Raw genomic sequence first — 26,377 nt, 5'->3', positions numbered from 1 at the left:
ATGGATAAGATACTCTTCATGCTAGTGCTTGAGACCTCTGGGTCTCATCGTAGCTATAAGTTTGGCTTAGTCATGCTCATTGGGAGCTAAGGTGGCATATTTTGGGGTAAGGCGTCGACCCTAGAGATATTTCTCCCCCTGCTGATTTTGAGCCATGTCTCAATTGTTCGCTTTTGTTTAGTGGTAGGCTTAGGAGCCTCTTTGTCTATAATCTTTTTATTAGGCCTGAGGCTATGCTCAAGGAGTGACTGGATCCAAGTTAGTCCTGAGGCCATGCTCAAGGAGTAACTGGATCCCAGGTTAGTCCCTTTGTTTTGCCTTGACAGTGTGCTTTAGCTCGATGTTACTGTTTGTATTTTGTGTTTCTTGTTTGGATGATGGTGATGGAATGTTTGTATTGATTGAACATATTCACTCATTTTGTGGAATCATCCTAGTATTTTATTGGTTTTTAACTACGGTTTTTGAGAAGGATTCCTTCCACTTTTACTACTTTTAAACTAATTTTAAAGGGAGTCGTATCACCTGGAATATTAGATACTAGTTTTGAGATCTACGAGGTGTCGAGGACGTGCATCGTTACACTGACAGTTTCAAAGGAATCAAAGATGCGCTCAGTTTTACTGATTATCCAACGCGACATCTCTTTTTTATACGTTAGCTGCATCTGAGATGCCTTAGCCTATACTTAATTAGTTGGGGCGGTGTCGCCCTTTTAGTATTGGCGTGGTTGCTCACTCTACGATACCACTATGGAGATTCTATATGTCTATGTAAGACCTTGTTTAGGCCTAGGCAGTGTATATGTACTTCCCGCATCTCCTATGGGCCCATCTAGCCAGTGCACCACTGAACTGGATAAGGGAGTCGCATGGGTCCCACTTGGCAGGCTGGGTGTTGGGGAAGGTCTATTCACTTGTTATTTTTGTTGATCTCTGAGAGCCACCGATGATGTCACTGGTTTTTACTATAGACTTGCATTCATTAATATTGCTTATCACTAGCATACTTTTATGGTATGGTCTCCCGATTTTATGGGGGTCGGGGATATGTTTCATATTGTTAGTACCTTCTAGGGTATGGTCATCCGATCAGTATTTTACTTATTCTTACCTTTTTTTACTTGTAATTAGGTTACAGGGTGTCTTAGTCCGGGTTGTTGTTGGGGTTTTCCTGTTAGACTCAGTTGGTTTGGTTCATAGTTGATATGTGATACGCTGTGATAGACAGTGTTTCCATCCTTGTTTAGTTGGCTCCTTTAGTGCTCCTTTATGTTAATAGGCTGTCTCTTGCACGTGCCGGTGCGTTCTTTGGCTCTGTCTTCTATAGTTATATATATCCTACCTCTTTACTCTCATTTCTTGATTCACTTTGTGTTAGATCTTAATTATTTACTTATGTTATATTTGCCTGATTACTTGTGAACTATACTTGCTTTATCTGTGGAGATCAGTCGGCCTATGTCTACTGAGTACCATTCGTTTGGCACTCATACTACACTTCTGCCCCTACAGATCATAGTACGGGTTATCGCAGTTGATTTGGACTAATGCGGAATAGCTTCTAATTCGGAGATTCAGTGAGCTCCTGGAGTTCGGAGTTGCCAATTTCCATCCATGCCAGATTAGGACTAGTCTTTACTTTCTTTTGAAAACTGTTTGTACTCATATTGTATTTGTAAAAGCCTTGTACTTCTATTTTGGTTTAGATGCTCGATTACTGACTGATGTCAAGTCTTGGGGTGGTTTCTTGTATTTGTTTCAGTTGTTCTTTCTCTTCTTATTAGCACTTACTTTACCCTATATTTATTCATCTTCCTCTTGATAACCTCTGCCTTTGGTTTCGAGCTAAGGATTAAGGGTTAGTCTTACCTGCTGGTGGGTGTTAGAAGGTGACATCACGACCTAAGAAATTGGGTCGCGACATTGAGAGAGAATAAGATAATTGTTGTAGGAAAACAATAATGAAATGTTAGAGGTATTTATCAAAAAGATTGTAATTTGTTTTTTAAAAAATCTAAAAATTAGGCCAACGATCAAAACGTGAGAAATTTAAAAAAAAATTAAACCCGGGCCAGTGGACCGTGTCCTGATCTACTAGTCTACCCGGTTTTGGACTAAAATTCCACCAGAAAAATCCAATTAATTAAGAACATGAGTCGAGGACTGGGCCGGCCTTACCAGTACCGGTCCCTTATGGGCTAGTCTAGTTGGGTCTAAAATTGGTCCACCCGGCCCAGTTGACAGGTTTACAAGTATGCTCAACCCATAAATGTCAATGACAAGTTCTGTTGAAGACCAATCAACATGCTTTTATAGACTTACAACGCATACATGGGACTAATCAAAGTCTTTTTTTTGGTTTTCAACTAATCAAAGTCTTAACTCTAGGTAAATTGTAACATATCTCATTTGAAGAACTTGAATCAAACAAGCTAGTTTGTGTGAGCCTTTTCTTTTCTCAAAACCTTGAAATTCTCAAAGTCTAAAATAAACAACATAAGCATTTAATCATCTACTCTTCAAACAATAGTATTAGGCATCCAAAACCTACCACTTATCAAGGTCTAATTCGTTATCCAGAAGTTATTCCTCATATAATAACTTCCCTATGAGCATAATAGCCTAATACGTGATTTTTTTAACTTCATTCACCTCCTTAAAGCAATTTTCATGCCCAACAATTATTTTTATGGGACTCTAGATTCCCTAATCATCATAAAAAGAATTAGAACATTAATTTTTATCTAAGAAATATAATTAATCAATTTAAAATAGATATACACGTTATTTACATTAATCCCTATGCTTTTTCATTCAATTCATGTGCTCTAACCCATAATTCAGTATTAAATTCACCCTTTTGATTTTAGGATGAGAATTATTCAATGAGAAAGTTGATGGAGGAGACTTACCTCGAAAAACAAGATAACCATAGATCTTGAAAAATTGCCTTTTGGATTCTTTGGTTCGAATATTCCAAATTATGGGGAAGACTTAAAAACTGACTTTATGTCACGAACTCCGACCCACCGTGACTGGCACCCACACTAACCCTCCGGTGGGAGAACCATTTTCAACAACACAAAAATAAGCAAATGCATTAGATAAACAAGATAAGGATGCGTAAGCAGTCTTAATTAAAGATATAAGCTTGAGTCCCCATAAACTCAAGAAAGTATAATCAACAACTTAAACATGCGAAAAATATCCTAGGAACTGAAAATCATTCTTACCAAAACGCTAAAACTAACAAGTCTAGAAAGGGAGAACAATTCCTATAAGAAATTCATTAAAGAATTAATTGGTGTCTGAACATCTCAGTCCCGCAAGAAGGACTAGAAATAATATAGAGAGTCCACGGTAGCCTGAAAGATTTAGATTACCCTTGAACTCGAACCACTTCTCACTCTTCTAAGCCAGATCTCTCCACAGCCGGCTAAATATGCCCTGTACTCAACAAAGATAGAGCAAGTATAGTATCAGTACACAAAATCAATAGTGTGCTGGTAGGATCACGCGGCTAGCCAGTAAGCGAGTTATGGAAAAGTAAACCCAACATAATAAGCACATATATAGAGAATAACTTCAACACTTTCCACTCAAATAGTACTCAGCAAGATCATAGTTCAATAATCTCAAGATCATGCAACTTCACATAAGGGTCCTCTCATGGGACCTACAAACACTTAATTTGTGTCGCAATGTGACACTTGATCCAAAGTTTGTGACAGAATGTGACACCTAGTCCAAATGTGTGTCAAAATGTGACACCCAATCCAATTATGTCTCAAAATGTGACACCCAATCACAATGTACAAGCAACCACAATTACATTCAAGAATTAACATTCTATCACCAAAAATAAGTTTATCACTAAACAGGCCAGTAAGTGATCATTTCACATAATTTCTAACATGCTTCCCTATTCCTATACATATATGCATAACATGAAGTAATTTAGCAAGTACATGAACCCATACAAGAAACAAAATCATCACCTACCTCAAATTCGAGCTTCAACTACTCTAAGATGGAAGAGATTTCCCCTTACGGATTCGTTCTGCTTGTTCTTGTTCTAAAACAAGTCACATATGCATAAAGGATAAATACAATGTCCTAATTCACATGAATTATAACATAATTCCCCTCCTAGGCCAAAACCCATAATCCTAACCCCACCCTAGGGCTATTTCCCACCATTAATTTAAGTTCAAAACCCTCCCCCAATGATTATCAACCATAGTGTCTAGGTTTTAGGAATCAAATTATGAAGTAAGGGGTGATTTAATTACCTTAGATGCAAAACATGGTGGAAATCAGCAACTGTCCTGTTCTGGCCGGAACATCAGCAAGAATTGCCCTAGGTATCTTTTAGTCTCTTAAGAACAAAGTGGGTGTCAAAATAACCATTTTGTCCCCGTCTTTAAGTTGTAATTATCCTGTTCTGGCAGGAATATCCCGCTCTGGCAGGATAGACGGAGAAAGAGAGCTCATAAAGTTTCTCTAAATCTCCCCTTTCACAACATATTCTCTCCCCAAGACGTCTTAATTTATACCCTTCATGCCAAGTCCATTCCAGGGAGTTGTACTCACCCGAATACGATTCTGTAAAGCCGTACATGCTCTGTATCATCTTGGATATCATCTAACCCAACTAATTTAAAGATTCAATACCCCACCTATTATAAGGTCACCCTATACCTCACCTAACTCTGAATTCATCCAAGTTTGGCATAGGATAAATTTTTCTGAAGTTACTACCCAAAGTTTTCTGGCCCAACTTCCTTCTCCATTGTCCTATTCATAATGACGGGTACAGTTTATTATAATAGATACTAATTTACCTATCATTCATCCCTGAGCGACCAATTAGGAAAAACAATGCTAAAGTAGAGATTGAGTAATACCTGCTTTGATGAACAATTGAGGATACTTGTCTAGCATGTCCTTCTCGGTCTCCCAAGTAGCTTTCTCCACCGAATAATGTTTCCATTGCACCTTTACCATGTTGATCTCCTTAGTCCTCAACTTATGGATATCACGATCAAGGATTGCAACTGGCTCTTCCTCATACTAAAGATCCTTGTTTAACAAAACTGAGTCTCATTTAATAATATAGTCCCCATCCCTATAGTACTTTTTCAACATTGACACATGTAACACCAGATGTACCCCTGACAAGCTGGGTGGCAAGGCCAATCTATATACCACTGGCCCTATACAGAAAAGAATTTCAAAGGGGCAATATAGCGAGGATTGAGCTTGCTCTTTTCACCAAACCTCATCACCTCATTAATGGGTGACACCTTTAAAAGCACTTTCTCACCAGCCTCGAATGTTATATCCCTTACCTTATGGACTGCATACTCTTTTTGATGACTTTGAGTGGCTAGAAGCTTAGCTTGGATGTTTCTTACCACCTATTCCTGAGCATCCCTCACTAAATCTACCCCCAAAGGCTCCAATTCTCTAGATTCAAACCACCCTATGGGAGACTTGAATCCCCTTCTATAAAGAGCTTTGAAAGGTGCCATCTATATGCTGGAGTGAAACTATTGTTTTAGGAAAACTCACACAAGGCAAGAACTTGTCCTAGTGTCTCCCAAAGTCGATCACACATGCCCTCAACAAACTTCCAACACTTAGATAGTCCTATTTGATTGCCCATCTGTCTATGGATGGAATATCGTACTGAAAGTGAGTTGAGTGCCTAACTGTTCATGCAACTTTCCCTAAATTTTAGAGGTGAACTGCGTACTATGGTCTGAAATGATAGAAAAGGGTATCCTGTGCAGCTTTACTATCTCTTTCACATAAACCTTTGCCAACTGTTGTGCATTATAGTCCACTTTAACCGAAATGAAGTGTGCTTACTTTGTCAACCTGTCAACCACCACCCAAATGGAGTCATACTTTCCCAAAGTCTTTGAAAGCCCCACCACGAAGTCCATGGCTATTCTCTCCCACTTTCATTCTAGAGTGGGCATTCTTTGAAGTAAACCTACAGGTCTTTGGTGCTCATATTTTACCTGTTGGCAATTCACTTGGCTACATATTCAGTTATGTTTTTTTTCATACCCGACCACCAATATAGATGTTTCAGGTCTTAATATATCTTAGTTACTCTAGGGTGAATAGAGTATCATGAATCATGATATTTAAACAAAATTTTCTGAATTATGCCATCCACCGGGGAACACAAATCTTTCCCCTAAAGTTGAGCACTCTACCTGCACCAAGTGCTGAATCTTGGGCCTTGCCCATTAACACTTTTTTTCTAATTTCATTCAAATTTACATCTTCAAACTGTTTGTCTTTAATCTCCTCTATAAAAGTAGGCCTTAGATCAATGTTGGCCATCACCCTACCCTTCTCTGAGATGCCTAGCCTTATGAATATGGCCTCCAAGGTCCGAATTTCTCTAGCCAAGGGCTGCTTGCAGGCTCCCAAATAGGCTAGACTGCCCATGCTAATCGATTTCCGGCCTAATGTGTCTACTACCAGATTAGCCTTACCGGGATGATACTGGATGGTGACATCATAGTCTTTGAGAAACTTCATCCACCTTTATTGTCTCAAATTCAAGTCTTTCTGGGTGAACACATGCTGCAAGCTGTGGTGATCAGTAAACACTTCACACTTGATGCCATAAAAATATTACCTCCAGATTTTCAGTGCAAACACTACCGCTGCCAACTCTAAGTCATGAGTCGGGTAGTTTCTCTCATGTATCTTCAACTACCATGAAGCATAGGCTACAATGTTCTTATTTTGCATCAACATAACACCCAAACTTGAATGTGAAGCATCACAATAAACAATGACTGGCAAAGTCAAAATAGGTGTTGTGGTTAGAAGAGTCTTAAGATTTTGGAAGCTCTTTGAATTTGTCTGTCCACTCGAATGACACAACCTTTTTAGTTAGTCTGGTCAAATGAGTAGCGATAGAAGCAAAGTTCTTCACGAACTGGCAGTAATAACTGGCCAGTCCCACAAAACTCCTAACTTCAGTTACTGAACTAGGCCGATCCCAATTCTAAATTGCTTCAATCTTTTGTGGGTCTACCATTACCCCTTCCTTCGAAACAACATGGCCTAAAGGGATAACTGAAGGCAACCAGAATTCACAGCTAGATAGTTTTGCACACAACTTTTGTCTTCCAAAACACCTAGAACAGTATGAAGATGGTCTTCATGTTTCCGTTCACTCTTCGAATACACCAAAATATCATTTATAAACACGATAACAAATGAATCTAGGAACGTCTTGAATACCCCATTCATCAAACTCATGAAAGCTGCAGGTGCATTAATCAGCCCAAAAGACATCACCAAAAAATTATAGAACCTGTACCTGGTTCTAAAAGTTGTTTTAGGCACATCCTCAAGCCTAATCTTCAATTTATGATACCCAGACCTAAGATCAATCTTTGAAAATACTAAGACACCTTGAAACTGATCAAAGAGGTCATCATTACATAGCAAAAGATATTTACTCCAGATAGTAACCTTATTCAATTGTCGGTAGTCAATGCACATTCTCATACTACCATTTTTTTTCTTAACAAACAACAATGGAGCACCCCACGAAGAAGCACTAGGACGGATGAATCCCTTAACAAGGAGTTCTTGAATTTGAGCCATAAGCTCGCTCAACTCTACTGGAGCCATACAGTAGGGAGGAATAGAAATTGGAAGAGTGCCCGACTCTAAGTCAATGTAAAAGTCTATGTATCTGTCAGGAGGCAAACCAGGTAAATTAAAGGAAATACCGCTGGAACTCGCGCACTACCAGAATAGACTTAATAGAGGGAGACTCTACGTCAACATTCTGAATATGGTCCAAATAAGCCAAACAATCATTCCCCACTATTGTTCTAGCTAGGAGAAAGGATATGACCTTAGTTGGTTTAAGCTTATACACCCCTTTCCACTCTAACCTTTCCCATCCCGGGATCTCTAAAGCCATAATTTTTGCATTACAATTAATTACAGCAAAATAGAGAGACAACCAAGACATGCCTAAGATCACATCAAAATCGATCATGTCTAAAATCAATAAGTCAACCCAAGTTTGGAATCCCATAAACATCACAGAACAAGTACGATAAACATGAGTGACTATGACTGACTCTCCAACAGGGATAAAAACATGGATAGAGGCATCAAGTATATCACATAATGCATCAAAACCCAAGGCATATTTCATGAACACATATGAATAAGTAAACCCTGGATTAAATAAAATAGTAGTCATCCTATCACAGACAAGAATAATACCTATGATTATTGCGTTAGACGCCTTTGCCTCGTCTTTGCTCAAAAATGCATAACACTGAGCCCAATCATCCTGATGAGCCACCTCTCTGCCTAGATGTGTTGCTCCTCGACCTGCACTACCATTACCTCATCCCCCATGGCCTCTTTGGTTTGACTCGCCTACCTTGTGAACGTCATCTACCATTACCTCCCCCGATTGTGGGTACTACTGCTCTGGCCTACTAGGGTGCTAAAACTATTCTGCGGGGGTGAGGACATTTTCTCTTTATATGTCTCAATTCTCCACAATTGAAACAACCGCGATCAAAAGATGGCCTGCTACCTAGGAATGATGCTCATTTACCCTCATGGGTCAGATACTACTATAGAGTACCTAAAAAACTGCCAGTAGAAGTGGGAAGAGCTGACTGAATTGGCCGGACTACAATTACCAGCCTACCTTACCCTCTAGAATAGAATCCCTAAAAATTACCGGTGCTCTTAGGCTTTTTAGACAAAGCCTTGACATGCCCATATCTCTCTATACCCTTTGCCTTCTTTACAAAGTCAGTGACTTCGTTGAAACTACATCCTAACAAAGTCATGTGAACTAACAACACTTGTAATTCGGGTTCAACCCCTTCACAAATAACCAAATTCTTTCCTTCTCTATGTTTACCAGTTGGGTAGCATACCTGGACAGCGCATGAAATTAGGCCTCATAAGCAGCCACTAATATACATCCCTGCTTCAGTACCATGAACTAGTCCTTCTTGCAGTCCTTCAAGGTACATGGCATATATTTTTGAGGGAAAAGAGCATGAAACTAAACCCAAGTAAGTGGGGGCAACACTGGCGAACGACACTCCACACACGCCTTCCACTACTGCTTGGCCTCACCCAATAACTGAAAAGTCATAAATTCCACCCCATGTTAATGTACTATGTCCAACTTATGCAATATCTCATAGCAGTCAAGGATGAACTCGTAAGCGTTCTCATTCTCGATACAATGGAAGACTGGAGGCTAGAGCTTTAGAAACTTGGTAAGCATGTCATGCTCAATGCCAGTCATAATAGGACCCATAAATGGTCTGAAGAAGGCATCAGTGCCTACCACCTTATTTGTAGCAAAGCTGCAGCAACAAAAAGATTAGCAACAGGGGATGGTGCTGTAGGGAATGGCTCTAGTGCCAACCAACCCACTTAAAAAGGTCATGATCTGCTGTGCTAATATAAGGTCTAGAGGGGGAAGACCGACAGCCCCAATTTGGTTGTCTTCCACCTGTTCAGTTTCTCCTCATCTACATCCTCCTCTAACTTATTCCAAGAGGGGCCTCACCTACTCGCACCTCTTCAACTAGAACTTCCACCCTGATAGGTGCTTCTCTCCCTCGCCCCCTGCCAGATCTCCCTCTCCTGCCTCTACCTCTACCACACCCCGAATGGCTGGCTCCACTTTTGGCTCAACTGGAGCTACGGGCCGAACACCATTATAGCGAGTATTAACCATCTGCGAACAAGAAAGTGAAAGAAGTTAGATACCAATTTGGATCACCAGATACCAATTGAAATCAAGTTATAGCACGAAGGGAAGAAGATAGAGAAACTTTTCCTAAAGTCTTGTAGCCTCTCAAAAAAAGGTATAGATATCTCTGTATCATTCCGCAAAACACTAAAGACTCATTTTGGTATGAGGAGATCACCAAATCTAGGGTTCTGATACTAACTTTGTTACAACCCCGACCCATCGTGATTGATACCCACACTAACTCTTTGGTGGGAGAACCATTTTCAATAGCCCAGTATTTGCAAACACAGTAGATAAACAAAATAAGGATGCGGAAGCAGTCTTAATTAAAGATATAATCCTGATTCCCCATAAACTCAAGAAAGTATAGTCAACAACTTAAACATGAAAAAATATCCTAGGAACTAAAAATCATTCATACTAAAACTCTAAATCTAACAAGTCTAGAAAAGGAGAACAATTCCCACAAGAAAGTCAATAAAGAATAAATCAGTGTCTGAACATCTAAGACCCGAAAGAAGGATTAGAAATAATAGAGAGAGTCCATGGCAGCTTGAAAGATTTAGCTCACCCTTGAACTCGAACCACTTCTCACTCTATTAAGTGAGGTCTCTCCATAGTTGGTTGAATACGCCCTTTACTAAACAAAGACAAAGCAAGTATAGTATTAATACACAAAATCAATAGTGTATTGGTAGGATCACGCGACTAGCCAGTAAGCAAGTCATGCACAAGTAAACCCCATATAATAAGGACATATATACAAAATAACTTAACCACTTTCAGCTCAAACAATACTCAGCAAGATCACAGTTCAGTAACCTCAATATCATGCAACTTTACTTAAGGGTCCTCTCATGGGACCTATATACACTTAATTTGTGTTCAGAACATGACACCCGATCCAAGTTTGTGTCGGAACATGACACTCGTCTAAATATGGGTCGAAACGTGATACCCGGTTCAATTATATATTGGAATGTGACAACCGATCCTAACGTACAAGCAGCCACAATTCCATTTAAGAATCAACATTAAGTCACCAAAAACAGGTTGATCACAAAACAGGCCAGTAATTGATCATTTCACATAATTTCTAACATATTTCCCTATTCATATGCACATATACATACCATGAATTTAGCAAGTATATAAACCCATACAAGAAATAAAATCATCACCTATCTCGAATTCGAGTTTCAACCACGCTAACATACAAGAGCTTTCCCCTTCTAGGTTCATTCTGCTTGTTCTTGGTGTAAACCAGTCACATATACACAAAGAATCAATACAATGGCCTAATTTACATGAATTATAAATAATTCCCCTTCTAGGCCAAAATCCATGATCCTAACCCTACCCTAGGGCTATTGTCCACCATTAGTTTCAGCCCAACCCCCCCCCCCCCATGATTACCAATAATAGTTTCTAGGTTCTAGAAATCAAATTACGAAGTAAGGGAGTGAATTACTTACCTTAGACAAAAAATGTGATGAAAATCAGCAATAATTCACCCTAGGTTACTTCTGGTCTCTTAAGAACGAAGTGGATGATAAAATAATCATTTTGGGATTTTTCTCCGTCTTTAAGTCGCGACTGTCCTGCTCTGGCAGGACCATCCCACTCTAGCGGCACTAATCCCACTCTGGCGGGATAGGCAGAGACAAAGAGCTCGTAAAGAGTCTCCAAGTCTCCCCTTTCACAACATACCCTTTCCCCAAGATGTCTTAATTTATACCCTTCACGCCAAGTCTAATTCAGGGAGTTTTACTCATCCGAATGCAATTTCGTAAAGCTGTAAATGCTTTGTATTGTATTGGTTATTAGCTAACCCAACCAATTTAAAGATTCGACCCCCATCTATCACAAGGTCACCCTAGACCTCACATGACTTCGAGTTCGTCTAAGTCTAGCCTAGGCTAAAAAAAATTGAAGTTACTACCCGAAATTTTCTTGCCCAACTTCCTTCCCTATTGACCTATTCATAACGACAAGGACAGATCGTTACACTTTAAATTCATATTATGGCTTGCGTCGTCTGTTGCACCTCCGTTGTAACGAATTCATTGTGGCAAAAAAGCTTCGTTGGGGAGATCCCTGCCACATGTCCAATCATAACTATGGCGAACCAAAGTCCGCTACACCTCCTTTGCACCTATTTGACCAGTAGCTTGAAGAAAAACAAAACCCTTATTTTACGACATCACAAAATAAAAATTATAACTGAGCTTTGCTGATGATGTAATTATTTTCACTTCAACCTCCAACTTTTCCCTCAAGCTGATCATGAAGACTCTGCAGCTGTATGAACACACATCAGGACAGCTTATTGACAAAGAAAAGATTCAATGTATGATCCCTCTGAATACTGATCCAGCTATTATTGAAAGGGTAACTTCTATCACTGGTTTCAAATCAACTCATGGCCCTATTACCTATTTAGGATGTTCCTTATATATTGGGGGTCAAAGAATCATTTACTTTACTAGTATGGTCTCCAAAGTGATCTCCAGGATTAGAGGATGGCAGACCAAAATATTGAGCTATGGGGGAAGAGCTACTCTTATTAAGTCAGTGTTGCAATCCCTTCCAATCCACCTGTTGTCAGCTATCACCCCTACAGTCACTACCCTTAAACAAATTACAAGCCTTATGGCAGATTTTTTCTGGGGCTGGGACAAAGAAAAGAGAAAATACCATTGGGAATCCTGGGAGACACTCAGCTACCCTGTGGAGGAAGGGAGTATTGGTATGAAAAACATACAAGATGTGTGTTTGGCCTTGCAATACAAACAGTGGTGGACCTTCAGGTCCAAGAAGACACTATGGGGAGAATTCTTAAAAGCTAAGTACTGCCAAAGAGCACATCTAGTGATAAAAAAATGGGATACAGGTCAATCTCTTATGTGGAAGCATATGGTGGCAAATAAAATGAATATTGAGCCTCATATAAATTGGCACATCAATTCAGGTATATGCAGCTTTTGGTGGGATGATTGGATGGGTATAGGACCCCTAGCTAATCACAATAGCTATCTACCAAGGCTCAATAATACTATAGTCTCTAAATACCTGGAGAATAGGGAATGGAATGTGCAGAAAATCAGAAAAGATGCCCCTCCTCAGCTGGTGCAACAGATACTTAGCATTGATATTATGTACAAACACAACATACCTGATCAAGCTTGCTGGAAACTGAATTCCCATGGTGGCTTCACATGCAAATCTGCTTGGGAACAATTCAGGGAGAAGAAGCTAGGACCTTAACTGATGGCAGCACTTGGCACACCAACATTCCTTTCAAAGTTTCCTTTCTACTTTGGAGAGCTCTCAGATATAAGCTGCCCGCCAATAATAAACTTGTCCAGTTTAGAGCAGCACCAGCAGCATGCTCTTGTTGCTACAGACCTGGATTGGATGATATAGAGCACATATTTGCTTCTGGAGATTTTGCCAAGCATGTTTGGCAACAATTCTCCAGTTCCTGGGGATCCTGCTTGACACCATGTCCCTGAGATGCATCCTGATGAAGTGGTGGACTTCCAAGCCCAATAATGATGTCCATAAGCTCATGTTACAGGCCACTCCTATCTTTGTTTGTTGGCATATATGGAAGAATAGATGTGCAAGCAAGTATGGAGGAAAGAAATCTAGTGTTACTAGAGTTAAATTCTCCATAGGTAAGGATCTATACATGTTGATAAACAATGCTTACCCCTACATTAAGTGGCCAGAGAGCTGGAAGGAGCTAGTTACTATGGTAGAACAATGCCAGCATGATATGAGAGTGATCAAAGTGGTGTGGATCAGTCCTCCACCTTCCATAGTGAAGTTGAATACTGATGGAAGTGCACTAGACAACCCTGGGCAAATTGGAGCAGGGGGAATATTAAGAGACCACAATGGGAACTTAATATATGCCTTTGCAACTCCATTAGGACAGGGTACTAACAACCAAGCAGAGGTGCAGGCAGCAGCTATTGGCATCAAATGGTACCTCCAACATGGCTACAATAGAGTGATATTGGAAGTTGATTCAGAATTATTGACCAAGTAGCTAAAACAAGATATCAAACCACCTTGGAGCATTTACAAATATGTTGCAAATTTGCAGTCTTTGGTCCAGCTTTTGGAATTCTTCTAGTGCATACACATATTCAGAGAAGCAAATCACCCTACAGATACCTTATCTAAATGCAGCCACATATTCAATCATACACAACAATTCTACAACTTACAGCAGCTTCCAAAAAAAACCAAGGGTTACTTAAAGATGGACAAGCTAGGACTGGCAAGTTTCAGAAGGAAAAGCCTAAAAAGGATCAAACAACCTCCTTGAATAATATATCTTAAGTCAGATTGTGTAATAGTTTTCTATATGTATTTTGCAATGTACTATTTCTTAGTCAACATAGCTATGTCATATTGTAAAGGGAGAGTCTCCCTAGTTTATTGCTTTCATAGAATAATCAGCATACCACTAGAGGTAAAGAATAGAGTAGAGGTCTTCTCCTTTCTTCTCATTCTTGGATGTGTAGGTAGTTGCAGACATACAATAGACCATCCAGCAATTGGAGGCCCATTCATGGTTGCAACACACATGTAGCATCCCACAACAAGATCACCAACACCCTAAAACACCTTGATGAATCACACAACAACAACAACAACAACCAACAGGAATCTGCAGAACACAATCAACCAATGGAGTGCAAGCCTACTGTTTGTTTTGTTGTTTGTTTCTTGTTTGATTGTTTTTGTGCAGGTGTAACAAATCCATCAACTTCCAACAGTCAGCACTCACTATGGCTGTTTCTCAACAATGCAACTACAGCAGATGAGGAAACCAAACAACCCCTACTGGAGCAACTGTTGGAACCAACAAGAGCTCACTACTCTTGGACCCCCCTTTGTGTTTGCTTGTTTGTTTATGCAGGTTGCTGGAGCATCAGAAGCTGCAAACTCCAACAAGCTGCAGTTGCACAAGCCATGTCCCCCTCCTGCACCTTTGCTTATTGTTCAATTTGTGCAAGTATACATATGCAGCTGCCATGCAAGATGCAAAGCTACAACAACATTGTGCCTTGTGTCTAGCAGGTACTATAGCAGCAGCAGCTGACTTGGAAGATCTTCAACCATTTCCAGCACACAATAACAACAACCCTAAATCCCTTGCAGATACCAGAGCAATAACAGCAGCACTTGTTTGTGGTCCAACTGATTCTGCAGGCCACATAGAAGCTCCATATGCATCAACAACACCAACCATTCAACAGCATCAGCAACAACATAAGCCAAAAGCAACACACAATTCAGCAACAGTCAGCAAAATCTCAACAATATGCATCATGCAACATCAAACTGATCCCACATATTACAGTATGATAGCATATGTAGCAACTACAGACCTCAAGAAGTCACAACCCAAACGGATAACTGGAGATGTTAGTTGAGCGACCTTGAAAAAGTTAGCCAACTGAAGACTCATCAAATGGAATACATCCATATGTCACCAAATCTGCAGCACCATGCACTGACATTGCATGAAGCACTCGCATCTCATGGACAAGCTCGGTATGAAAAAGATTAAGAAGGCGAAGATGAAATGAACGATCTCGATCCATGTAAATTGGAAGTTTCATATACTTGTTCTTCAATTTAGCTATGTTTTAATGTAGCTTAGTTGAATAGGACTAGTGTAGGTTTCCTTCTTGTATTGACATGGAAGGGGAGAGTCTCCCTCATTTACGTTTTTCTTAGTTTTATTGTATCGAGAGGAGTCCTCTCATGGGTTTATCGCTTTCCATCTACCAATGGGGATGAGCTGGCCGATCTTAGTAGGTCGGCTGACTTATGAACCATCTTTAGTTCGGAGGTAAGGTTTATGTCCCCCTCCGTGTATTTTATTATTTTTATTTATGTTAAGGCTTAGGGGTGCTGCTCAATCTCTGACTGTGCACGAGAGGTGGGAGCCTCGTGTAGGGTCTGTTCCCCCCTCAAAAAAAAATATAACGGGCACAACAAATTCATTTCGAACTCACGATTCGGTGTCAGAATCTTCCACAGAGGTTAACAGAATGCAACACAAGGTAATAACATATAATATCAAAATAATCAAAAGATATCGATTTTTAAAGTCTCCCGTGTTGAATTCTTATTAGCTTAAATCTCTATAGGGTTATGATCCTAACCTTTCATAACGACTCAACGAATCATTACATGCATGCCCCTTCCTTTGTTGAGCACAACATCACCGACACTACTATGATTCTAATGCACAACAAATTATGGATAGGATGCCCTGGAGATGGATTATGGGTGTGACTTATAGGGAATAAAAATCCTAAGTGGGATCATTATCTACTTTTGTTGAATAATATTTAAGTTATCTTTAAGATATGTTTTTTGTTGAACAATTTATAATTATCTTTAAATTATGTTTTGTTGAATATTTTGCATATATTTCATATGCTTAATTTATGTTTCAATATGTGGATATATATTTTTAATATTTAGTAAATTATATTCTATGTTTTGTAAAGAAGTTGTTGCAATAAGTCCTAAACTGTGCTGTAAGGTTATCAACAAGTAAAACAGTTGTTGCAATAAGTTGTTACAACAAGTAAATGAGTTATTCAGCAAATAAGACAATTATTGCAACAAATAAATAAGTTAGTTCCAATATTTAACGAAGTTGTTACTTGTTGCAAAATCCCAACAAGCAAACAAGTTGTTGCAACATATTTAAGTTAGGTTAATATATAAGATTATAGTAACTCCATCATTAATTTATATGTAAATAATAATAATTTTATAATTTTATAATTTTTTCTGCGTTAAAGTATAATAAAATAAATATTTCCTAATAGAATCCTTGATTTTAAAGTTAAAGATACATTTGCTAATGCAGTAACTTTTCATGTTTTATGACATTATAGTTGATGTATTAACTTTATTAGCTTAATTGATAAAACTAAATTATGAAGCAAAATAAATTACTTCCTATCTTTTTCTTAGTTAAAAGAGATTTTTTAAATAAAAAAAATCTTAAAAATAGTATTTTTATTAGAAAAGAATGCATTTTAATAAGGAAAAATTACTTAATTGAGTGTTTTTTAAAAATTAATTACTGATTTTAGCGATATTTTTTATTTATTACAATTTATAGCAATACATAGCAATATTATGATAAATCTACTTGTATTAAAAGTGAATTATGCATACAATATAAATGTATTATAAGTGTTTTAAATATATATTATGTTTGTATAGTAAGAAATTGACATAGAGCCCGTTTGGATTGGCTTTAAGTTGGTCAAAACCAACTTAAAGCCCCTTTTTAGCTTTTGGACGTGTTTGCCTAGTGCTAACTTTAAGCCAGAAAGTTCTTAAAGTCAGTCAAAAATGAAAAGTTAGGATTCCTAACTTTTTTTTTGTTAAGTGCTTAAAGTCATTTTCTTTGACCATGAAAATTACTTTTATATCCCTTATATTTTAACTAAATTCCCAAACTACCCTTTTTATTCTTTTAACCCAAAAATTCACATAATTTTCCTCATTTAAGCACTTTTATCCAAACACTCAACTGTTTATTTATAAAAATAACTTTCAGCACTTTAAACTTCTAAAAGCACTTCATACATAAAAGTTACTTTTTTTAAGCCCATCCAAACGGGCTCATAATGTATTATAAATCTATTAAAGTATGTGATAAATGTATTATCTATCTATAAAACTTGTATTATATATGTTTTATAAATAATTCTCTGCAATATGTATTAAAACTGTATTATAAGTGTTCAGTGAAATTTTTTTTTATTGCTATAGATGGTAAATATTTTCTTAATATTGTATATTTATATAAGTTTCCCTTTTAAAAAATATGTTTATCTGAAGAAGAATATTTTTGACCCAATTATGTAATAATAGAGATATTTTTGATCATATTATTAACGATATGAATATTTTTAGATCAAAATATTAATAATTATTCAATTTCGCCTTATACCTATTATGTTATTTAATTTATAAATTACTGTAATTACTTGTTATGTAATTTTTTAAAAATATTCATTATTTTGGCGGGAAAGGGGGCAAAATCTTCCCCTTAGCTTAAAGATTTAGAGCGAGTATATCTTAATTAAAAAGTGACGTATACATACACTCTCCATCTAACAAATGATGCATATTTAACTTTTTTTGTTAATATATCTATATTTATAAAATTAAAAAATAATAATTTAAAAAAATTAAAATTTTAATACAAAAATACCACGTGATTTTAAAAAATTATCTTACCCATTTTCTTTTTTATTCCTACAATCCCGATCCAAATAAAAACTCAATCTTTCTCGTGCTCAGTTATAAAGTGAGTTTCCATTGGGTCTTGAAAATGAATTGGGTTTTTCTTTAGTTGGGTTCAGTCTGGAGAGCTAAAGTGAATGGGTGAGTTAATTTCTTAAAGATACGTGATTTTTAAAAAAAATTAAAAAGTCAGTTTAAGATTTTCTTAATTTAACTTGTTAACAAAAGAGACAAATATTCTTTCTTTTTTCTTTTTTTTTGGGGGGGGGGGGGGGGGTTTCGCTCAGTATTCGAAGTCTATGAAGGCCCGACTAAATCCAAATTTCATAATGCAGGGTCCATTCGAAAGTAGCATTCTAACAAATGGAGTCTCATGCACGATTTTGAATGAGAGAAAGAAGTGAGGAATCCTCTAGCTATTCTAACAAATGGAGTTAAATGCGTTGGTAGAGGACTCTTTACATCGAAACTTTAGAAAGAAAAAGAATGAAGTGAAGGATAAACGTATATACATACGTATTGAATACTATATCAAATGATTAATGACGATCCGAATCCGTAGTTTTTTTATAAAAAATCGAAGAATTGGTGTGAATCCATTCTAAATTGAAGAAAGAATCGAAAACCTTTTTGTTTTGTCGAACTTTCTAATTTTTTATTTTCGTTCTCAACAGTCCCACCACTGCACCAAATATATATGTACACAATATTTATTAAATAATGAGTATTATATATATCATTTTAATTTTTATCAAAGGGTATATTTTGTCTAAATAATAAAGTTTGACCTTTCACCTTAATTTTTTGTGTGGAAAAGCTTCCTTGAAAGGACAATAACTCAGATTTGGTGGTTTGTCGAGTCATAGAGCTCTGAAATTCCTCGTCTGAAACTTGCGATCCAAAGAAGAGTGAAAGAGAGCTCACAAAATCTGAAACGCTATACAGAGAAAGGAAAAAAAAAGAAGAGAAATTCATACATACGTTTCAAGAATCCATTTTTCATTTTCGGATCCTGTTAGCAATGCTCTCCACTGCCCGATCCCTCTACATTTTCCTCATCTTCTCTCTATTCCTTGCATACCCATCTCTTGCCAAGGTAAATTAATCTTCCATTTTTTTTATTGAATAATAGAATTGATGCACTTTACCTCTCCATTCTTGGATCTTGAGTTGCTTCTACCATGTCTTTTATGTATTTTTCATTTTCTGTACTTGCTGATTTATGATCCTTTTCTTTTTGCTGTTTATCTGTGTAAATCCGTAGCTTGTAGAGCGTTGTAGAAAAAAATTGAGTGTTTGTATGATAATTCTTTTGATGAACTGAAATTGTAGTTAGGTGCAAAGTGTCTATTGATTTTGAGCTTTCTAAAAAGTTTGAGCCTTTATATTTTAATAATGATCTGATGCTGGAAGTCTAATTGGGTAGTGATTTGAATCTTACAAAATGGATGTTTTATGAACTTTTTTTTTTCCTGTTAATGTGTTTACATGCATGCTGTTAAAAAGTCTGGCATGCGTGTTGGGCGAGAGGCAGAATTAAAGTCATCTGCTTGTGGGAGGCCAGGGATTCAAATCTATACATGCTGTAGGACACCTAAGTCTTTTATAGACAATTCTGCCTTCACATGTGCGATAAAATAAGCAATTGAGGTTGAAGAGGAACCAAAAATAGGGATATTATCAACATAAATTGTGAGAACCAAAATACCAGTAACAATCTTGAATATAAACATGCTATGATCAGAAATGGATCTCTAAAAGCCAATGTCAATATGTGGTAAGACGATTTAATCAAGCCCGAGGAGACTGCTTCAAACCATAGAGAGAGCGTTTTTGTTTACAGATATAATTGGGATAATCTGGGTGTTCAAAGCTTTTAGGTTGCCTCATGCAAACATCCTTATTGAGTATGCAAGAATGCATTGGAGACATCAAACTGGAGCATGTGCCAAATATTCTGTAAGGCCAAAGAGAACCAATCTGACCATGTTGAGCTAATGAAAGGAGAAACTGTTTGATCATAGTCTATGCCAGGCTGTTGGGAAAATCCTTGTGCAACAAGGTGAGCATTAATCCTATCAATGGAACCATCAACTTTATATTTAATACGGTAGGCCCACTTGTTGTCAACTATGTTGGAGTGAGCTGAATAAGGACTATGTTTGATTTTACAGGAGTGCATTGAACTCATCAATCATAGCTTGTTGCCACCTTGGTCCATAACAACTTGCATAAAAGATCAGGGTTCAGACAAAGAGGAGGTGGTAGACGTGGCCAAGGAAGAAAGAATTTGGGGTTTAAGTGAGCTTCTCATAGAACGGGTAACCATCTCAAGTGGAGTGGTAAAGGTGGAATGGTGTTGGAAAGAATCACTTTGAATGTGAGAGTTAGTTAGAGATAAAGAATTAGAAGTTCGAATAGGAGAATCAGAAGATAAGTTCGAAGTTTGAGATGAAGATTGAGGAGTAGATTGAATAGGAGACAACTTATGAAATGCTTGCGAATCAGATGTGATATCAGTTGTCTTCGAAATCGGGTCTCTAGGAATGCATTATCATGTACATTCAAATATATATTTTTTCTAATATTTAATATTTTTTATTTGAATTGTATATTTATTGTGTTTATAAATAAATATATTATGCACATTTTAGATGTTGAAAAAAAAATAGTGTTCAAATCTAGAGACAACATCTCAATCATTTAGATTCAGACGCCTTATTCTTTAAAGAAAACTAATGAGGCCATCTTATGCATTCAACCTATTAAGTAGTTGTAAAATTTAAAAAACAAACACACTTACTGGTTAATATATCTTCTGAGAGCTTACAAGGTCATTTCATAGTGTTTCTATACACAAATAGGAAGATTTTGTTTCACAAAGTTTTCTTGTAAGTTTCAGAAGAATGTGGTTTCAGTTTATCTGATGGTGTGGATGTCTTTTTTGCTATATGCTGCAGTATCAAGCGGATGGACCAGTCACTCTTTGGGTAAATAAGGTTGGACCCTATAATAATCCGCAAGAAACCTACAACTATTACAGTCTTCCATTTTGTCATCCTGGTGATGGTGGCCACAAGTGGGGTGGACTTGGCGAGGTTCTTGGTGGGAATGAGCTTATTGATAGCCGAATTGACATAAAGTTCAAAAGTATGTCTTTTTATTAGAGAAAATTAACAATGAATTTGTTATTTCTCAAAGCCCATTTCTTTTCACCTTGTTCCATTTTATTTCAACAGGAGATATGGAGAAAAGCACAATCTGCGAACTTAAATTGGATGCAGCAAAAGTGGCACAATTTAAGGATGCAATCGAAAGTTCATATTGGTTTGAATTTTTTATGGGTATATTTTATAGTAACACGCTCTTCTATGGTTTTTTATGTTCTTCTACACATGGCTGCTAGATGCAACCTGCTAATTTATTGACCTTTCACTGTATTGATCTTTGTTTTGTGGTGTTGATGACATATGGCTTCCTGCATCAGACGATCTGCCATTATGGGGTATGCGCTTAGCTAGTTTTTGTCTTCTGATTCTGAGAACTAAGTACTGTTTAACATAACTGAAATTCACTATGGTTATGAAAGTTCAGGTTTCGTGGGCGAAGTGCTTCCTGATAGAAACCGAGATACCAAGCATGTGCTCTACACACACAAGAATTTTTTTATTCAATACAATAGAGACCAGGTAATGCATTATTAATCTTCACTCTTGTGGGCAGTTATCAACCTTCTGCTGCTTATATCTTTGATAATCTGTGTTACTTTTAACTCCTACAGATCATTCATGTCAACCTAACTCAAGAGAACCCAATGCCACTGGAGGATGGAAGACTCTTAAGCATGACATACTCTGTAAAATGGATTCCGACTAATATTACTTATGAACGCCGGTTTGATGTATACTTGGATTACCCCTTTTTCGAACACCAGGTACATGCCAATCACCATTGATGATCCTCACCGTGCACTTGTGTTACTTTTATTGAAAGAATCAACTGAAGAATGAAATGGTGATTGCAGTCTTAGCCCACTTGGCTCTATCCTCTATGAGCTATGACCAGTTCAATTTATATGACTTTAGTTTTTGGAACATTCTCAAATGGAAGAACTAATTTGATAACTAAAAATGTGTCCAGTGGACAATCGTACTCGTTTCTACAAGTTAGCTGTTCACATTTTCTGTATTGATGATTAGAGGCAATACTGTGCTGACCCCCAAAAAGTTTTTGGAACATCCTCAAATGGAAGAACTAATTTGATAACTAAAAATATGTTCAGTGGACAATCGTACTCATTTCTACAAGTTAGCTGTTCACATTTTCTGTATTGATGATTATAGACAATACTGTGCTGACCCCCAAAAAGTTTAGAATTTAACTGCTAGGATAAAGTCTTTTTGGGCTTACATGTCACATATGTTTCGAAACTTCATGTTCTTCTGGTCCTTGTTGAAACAAATGAGTTAAAGAGAAAGCTGCACATATAAACACGAGTAACTACGAGTTGCTCTTTCTGTTGCCAGCCTCTGTTAACATCTTATTCTTTATGCAGATCCACTGGTTCTCTGTGTTCAATTCATTCATGATGGTTATTTTCCTCACTGGCTTAGTGTCTATGATTTTGATGCGCACTCTTCGTAATGATTATGCTAAATATGCCCGTGAAGATGATGATCTGGAGAGTCTGGTAATATTTTTTTTCTTATCATGTATTTGTCAGTTACATATTTTTTATGATTTATAAATAAATTGTTGTACAGGAGAGGGATGTGAATGAAGAGTCTGGTTGGAAACTTGTCCATGGTGACGTTTTCCGACCTCCACAAAATTTGGCTCTGCTTTCAGCTGTTGTTGGCACTGGTGCTCAGCTTACAACACTTGTTCTCCTTGTGATCATACTTGCTATTATTGGAATGTTATACATTGGGTAAGTCTGCCTCTAATTATACGTACTAAATCTAAGACTGGTTCCATGGACAGTTTGTATCCCGTTCATTTTCCAGTTAGATTTTCTGGCTCCCACTTTAACTTGCTAATCTTCATCCTCTTGTCTGAACTGTTCCAAACATATGTTTTGTAATCAATACCGTATCAGTCATTTTCTATTTGAGTTTCTGTACATAGATTTGGATATTTCCTAGTGAATCAAATTGGTCCGTGTGTAATGTTTTGACTATTTAATACATACGTGGCATTTATGGCGCTTCGCATGCGGATATACCATCTTTTTCTATTTTGGGTAATAATGTAATCATATTAAACTAGCCCAAGTTTAAACTAGTCAAATCTGTTCCAACTAAAGGAATATAGTTTGATTAATTTTTTTACCAAACTAAGTTTTCAAATATTAGTTAAATTTTCTGATACTATAGTATAAAAATCACATTAATATTATAGAGCTGTCCCCAGTCAAATACTCATGGGGGTTATACATTTTTTTTGATAAGGTACTGAGGTATATAATTACTCCCCTAATTCTTAATATTGAGCTTACTGCTGTACTTTATATTGCTCAGGAGAGGAGCTATTACTACAACCTTTATTGTATGTTATGCTCTTACATCGTTCATTGCCGGATATGTGAGTGGTGGCCTGTACTCTCGTAATGGTGGTATGTGATCTTTCTGTCGTTGACGTCCTTCAGTTGTTTCTGTCAATTCCCTCTAGTCATCAAGTGATCAAAGTTTTTTATTCTTTTTTGAATCTTGTCAGGTAAAAAGTGGATAAAGTCAATGATCTTAACGGCATCACTTTTCCCCTTTATGTGCTTTGGCATTGGGTTCATTCTAAACACGATTGCTATATTTTATGGATCTTTAGCTGCTATTCCCTTTGGCACAATGGTGGTGGTTTTTGTTATTTGGGCTTTCATTTCATTCCCTCTGGCACTTCTTGGTACTGTTGTAGGAAGAAACTGGAGTGGTACGCCAAACAATCCTTGTCGTGTTAAGACCATACCCCGCCCTATCCCTGAGAAAAAATGGTACCTAACTCCATCTGTAATTTCTTTAATGGGAGGTCTTCTTCCCTTTGGGAGCATTTTCATTGAGATGTATTTTGTCTTCACTTCCTTCTGGAACTACAAGGTAATTATTCTCTCATTTTTTTTTTGCTAAATGGAAATAGCATTTTAAAAAGATATTTATCCTTGCACCATTTCACTTGACAATCTCTTCAACGTCATTTAATATGTTTATTTGCTTTACTGGTCAGTTTTCCACTATCTGAACATTGAATTAGTCGAATACAGAAGATTTTTATTGCCTAAGAACTGTATTTGTGTGAACTAAATAGATTATATACTTCACTGTGATTTTTTATGTGCCATGTATATATAGTTTCTAAGAACTATTTGACTACCAAAAGCTGTTCTAAGGCTAATTTCTCTTCATCTTGATCAATCTGGAGGATTTCATCCTTTATTAGAATCTTTCAGCATCATCATTTACTTATTTCATTTTATTCAGAGAAGCAAGCAAGTATAAGCACCTGTCTTTAATTTGCTTACTATCAGTGAGTTGAAAGTGAAGTTGCTCTGGTTCCGACACGAGTTTCTAACATCAGAATATGTGTGTGACATTTTTCAGAATGCAAGAGGACACAACATGGAAACGCATAACTAACACTGATAGACACAGAAATCTGATTAACACCACGAGACATGCATAGAGATAGTTATGCATTACAATTAGTTTTCTCAGTTTGACGCTTTCGTAAGATGCTTGATATTCATCTGAAAAAGTTCCATAATTCCGAATTGATCTCATGTGCTAAAGAGATATTGGACTTTAAGATGTATAAGTTTGAGGAGTGAGAGCACGCTTATGACCTACAAATAACATGCAAGATAATTTTCTGTTGGTCAAAAATAAAAAAAGGTAACCTAGATGTCAATATTGTGTTGGGCACGACTGCATGTCTCGGGACTGTCCGATGTGTTCCTGTCAGACACTACCTCTGACATGGATAGTGAACCATTCTAACTGCCCAAGCTTAAGTTTGAAACCAGATTTTGTCTTGTGATTTTAACTTTATAATGAGGTATAGTGCAACAGAGATAAACTTGTATACCTTGTCAATGTCATTTGCCAATAGATTCTGGTGATCATTTCTCTAGTAGCTTGAGATTCTGAAACGTTGTCCTGCTTATGTTTTTTGGTATAGTTCCTTCCTTTCTTTCTCCATAAATTATTAGACACATTATTTCAACACATAAAGGACAACTTGCACTGACTTCTTCAAAGTAGGAATCCCGACATTGTCTAGCAACAATGTCACAGCATTTAATATGCACAGCGGAAATTCTGTAGTGTTCACCGCTTTTTTTCTTATATGTAGCTGCAAAGTTTGTCCCCAAACAATGTATTTTATATTTGTACTTTGGCTGATGTTTATTTTGTTGTTGGCAGGTCTACTATGTCTATGGTTTTATGTTTCTTGTATTTATTATTCTCATCATTGTCACCGTTTGTGTGACAATCGTGGGCACATATTTCTTGCTGAATGCTGAGAACTACCATTGGCGGTGGACTTCATTCTTTTCTGCTGCCTCAACAGCTCTTTATGTTTATCTATATGCCATATATTACTATCACGTAAAGACTAAGATGTCTGGTTTCTTCCAGACCAGCTTTTACTTTGGCTACACTATGATGTTCTGCCTTGGCCTCGGCATCCTCTGTGGTAAGCTATATAAGTCAAATAGAGGATTTGGCGAGTCTCTTTTATTTTTCTTCCCCTCAAAACGTCATCCCTGTCATGGACTTAAGTTCTGACTTGACTTATTCTTTCTTGATTTCTTTGGAACTCCAGGTGCTGTAGGATATCTCGGCTCTAATTTGTTTGTTAGGAGGATTTACAGAAATATCAAGTGTGATTAAGTGCTTAAACGAAGCATATGAAACGCTGCACCACAGTTTTGCATGATCCGTTCTACCTGTCGCCTGAGAGAGTTAAGTGGATTTCCAGATAATACCTCAGCAATCTGGTCACCTAATGTGGATGAAGATTATTTTAGAAGAGATGAGGGAAGAAAATTAGTTCTTATTTCCAATTTTCTGGTTTAGGATGGGTGGAAGTGTTTAGTAAAGTTGTATGGGATAAAACACTGGAACATTGTGCAGCTTTTGTAGTTCATACATATATTACTTATACATTTGTTTTTATTACTTTAGAGGCCATAATCTGCATTGTATTTTGGAATATGTTGAGAATCATTTTTTTTTATGGACGTATGATTTCAATTGCTTAAAAATGTTGCCTAGGTTCTTTTCTTTCA

At 37.1% G+C, this 26,377-nt stretch overlaps 1 protein-coding gene across 1 annotated transcript; it reads left to right on the top strand.

Moving 5' to 3' along the window:
* Nucleotides 1-18,901: 18,901 nt before the first annotated feature.
* On the top strand, nt 18,902-26,377 carry LOC129902364 (transmembrane 9 superfamily member 1-like). Its single transcript, XM_055977593.1, has 12 exons — nt 18,902-19,192; nt 21,057-21,246; nt 21,336-21,440; nt 21,584-21,601; nt 21,691-21,785; nt 21,878-22,030; nt 22,652-22,786; nt 22,860-23,026; nt 23,616-23,710; nt 23,812-24,185; nt 25,509-25,782; nt 25,912-26,377. Exons 1-12 carry the CDS (start codon nt 19,118-19,120, stop codon nt 25,977-25,979), a joined length of 1,749 nt encoding a protein of 582 aa, XP_055833568.1. The 5' UTR covers nt 18,902-19,117; the 3' UTR covers nt 25,980-26,377.

This window comes from Solanum dulcamara, chromosome 9 (genome assembly GCF_947179165.1).
Source record: "Solanum dulcamara chromosome 9, daSolDulc1.2, whole genome shotgun sequence".
Classification (NCBI taxonomy): Eukaryota; Viridiplantae; Streptophyta; class Magnoliopsida; order Solanales; family Solanaceae; genus Solanum; species Solanum dulcamara.
The sequence above is the reverse complement of the archived record's forward strand: the minus strand, read 5'-3'. Positions and strand labels throughout refer to the sequence as shown.

Bases quoted from the DNA above. Each gene is read 5' to 3' on its own strand.
- LOC129902364 (XM_055977593.1), top strand. From the start codon at position 19,118: ATGCTCTCCACTGCCCGATCCCTCTACATTTTCCTCATCTTCTCTCTA. The intron at 21,247-21,335 runs GTATGTCTTTTT...TTATTTCAACAG, and splicing joins AATTGACATAAAGTTCAAAA to GAGATATGGAGAAAAGCACA. The intron at 22,031-22,651 runs GTACATGCCAAT...TTCTTTATGCAG, and splicing joins ACCCCTTTTTCGAACACCAG to ATCCACTGGTTCTCTGTGTT.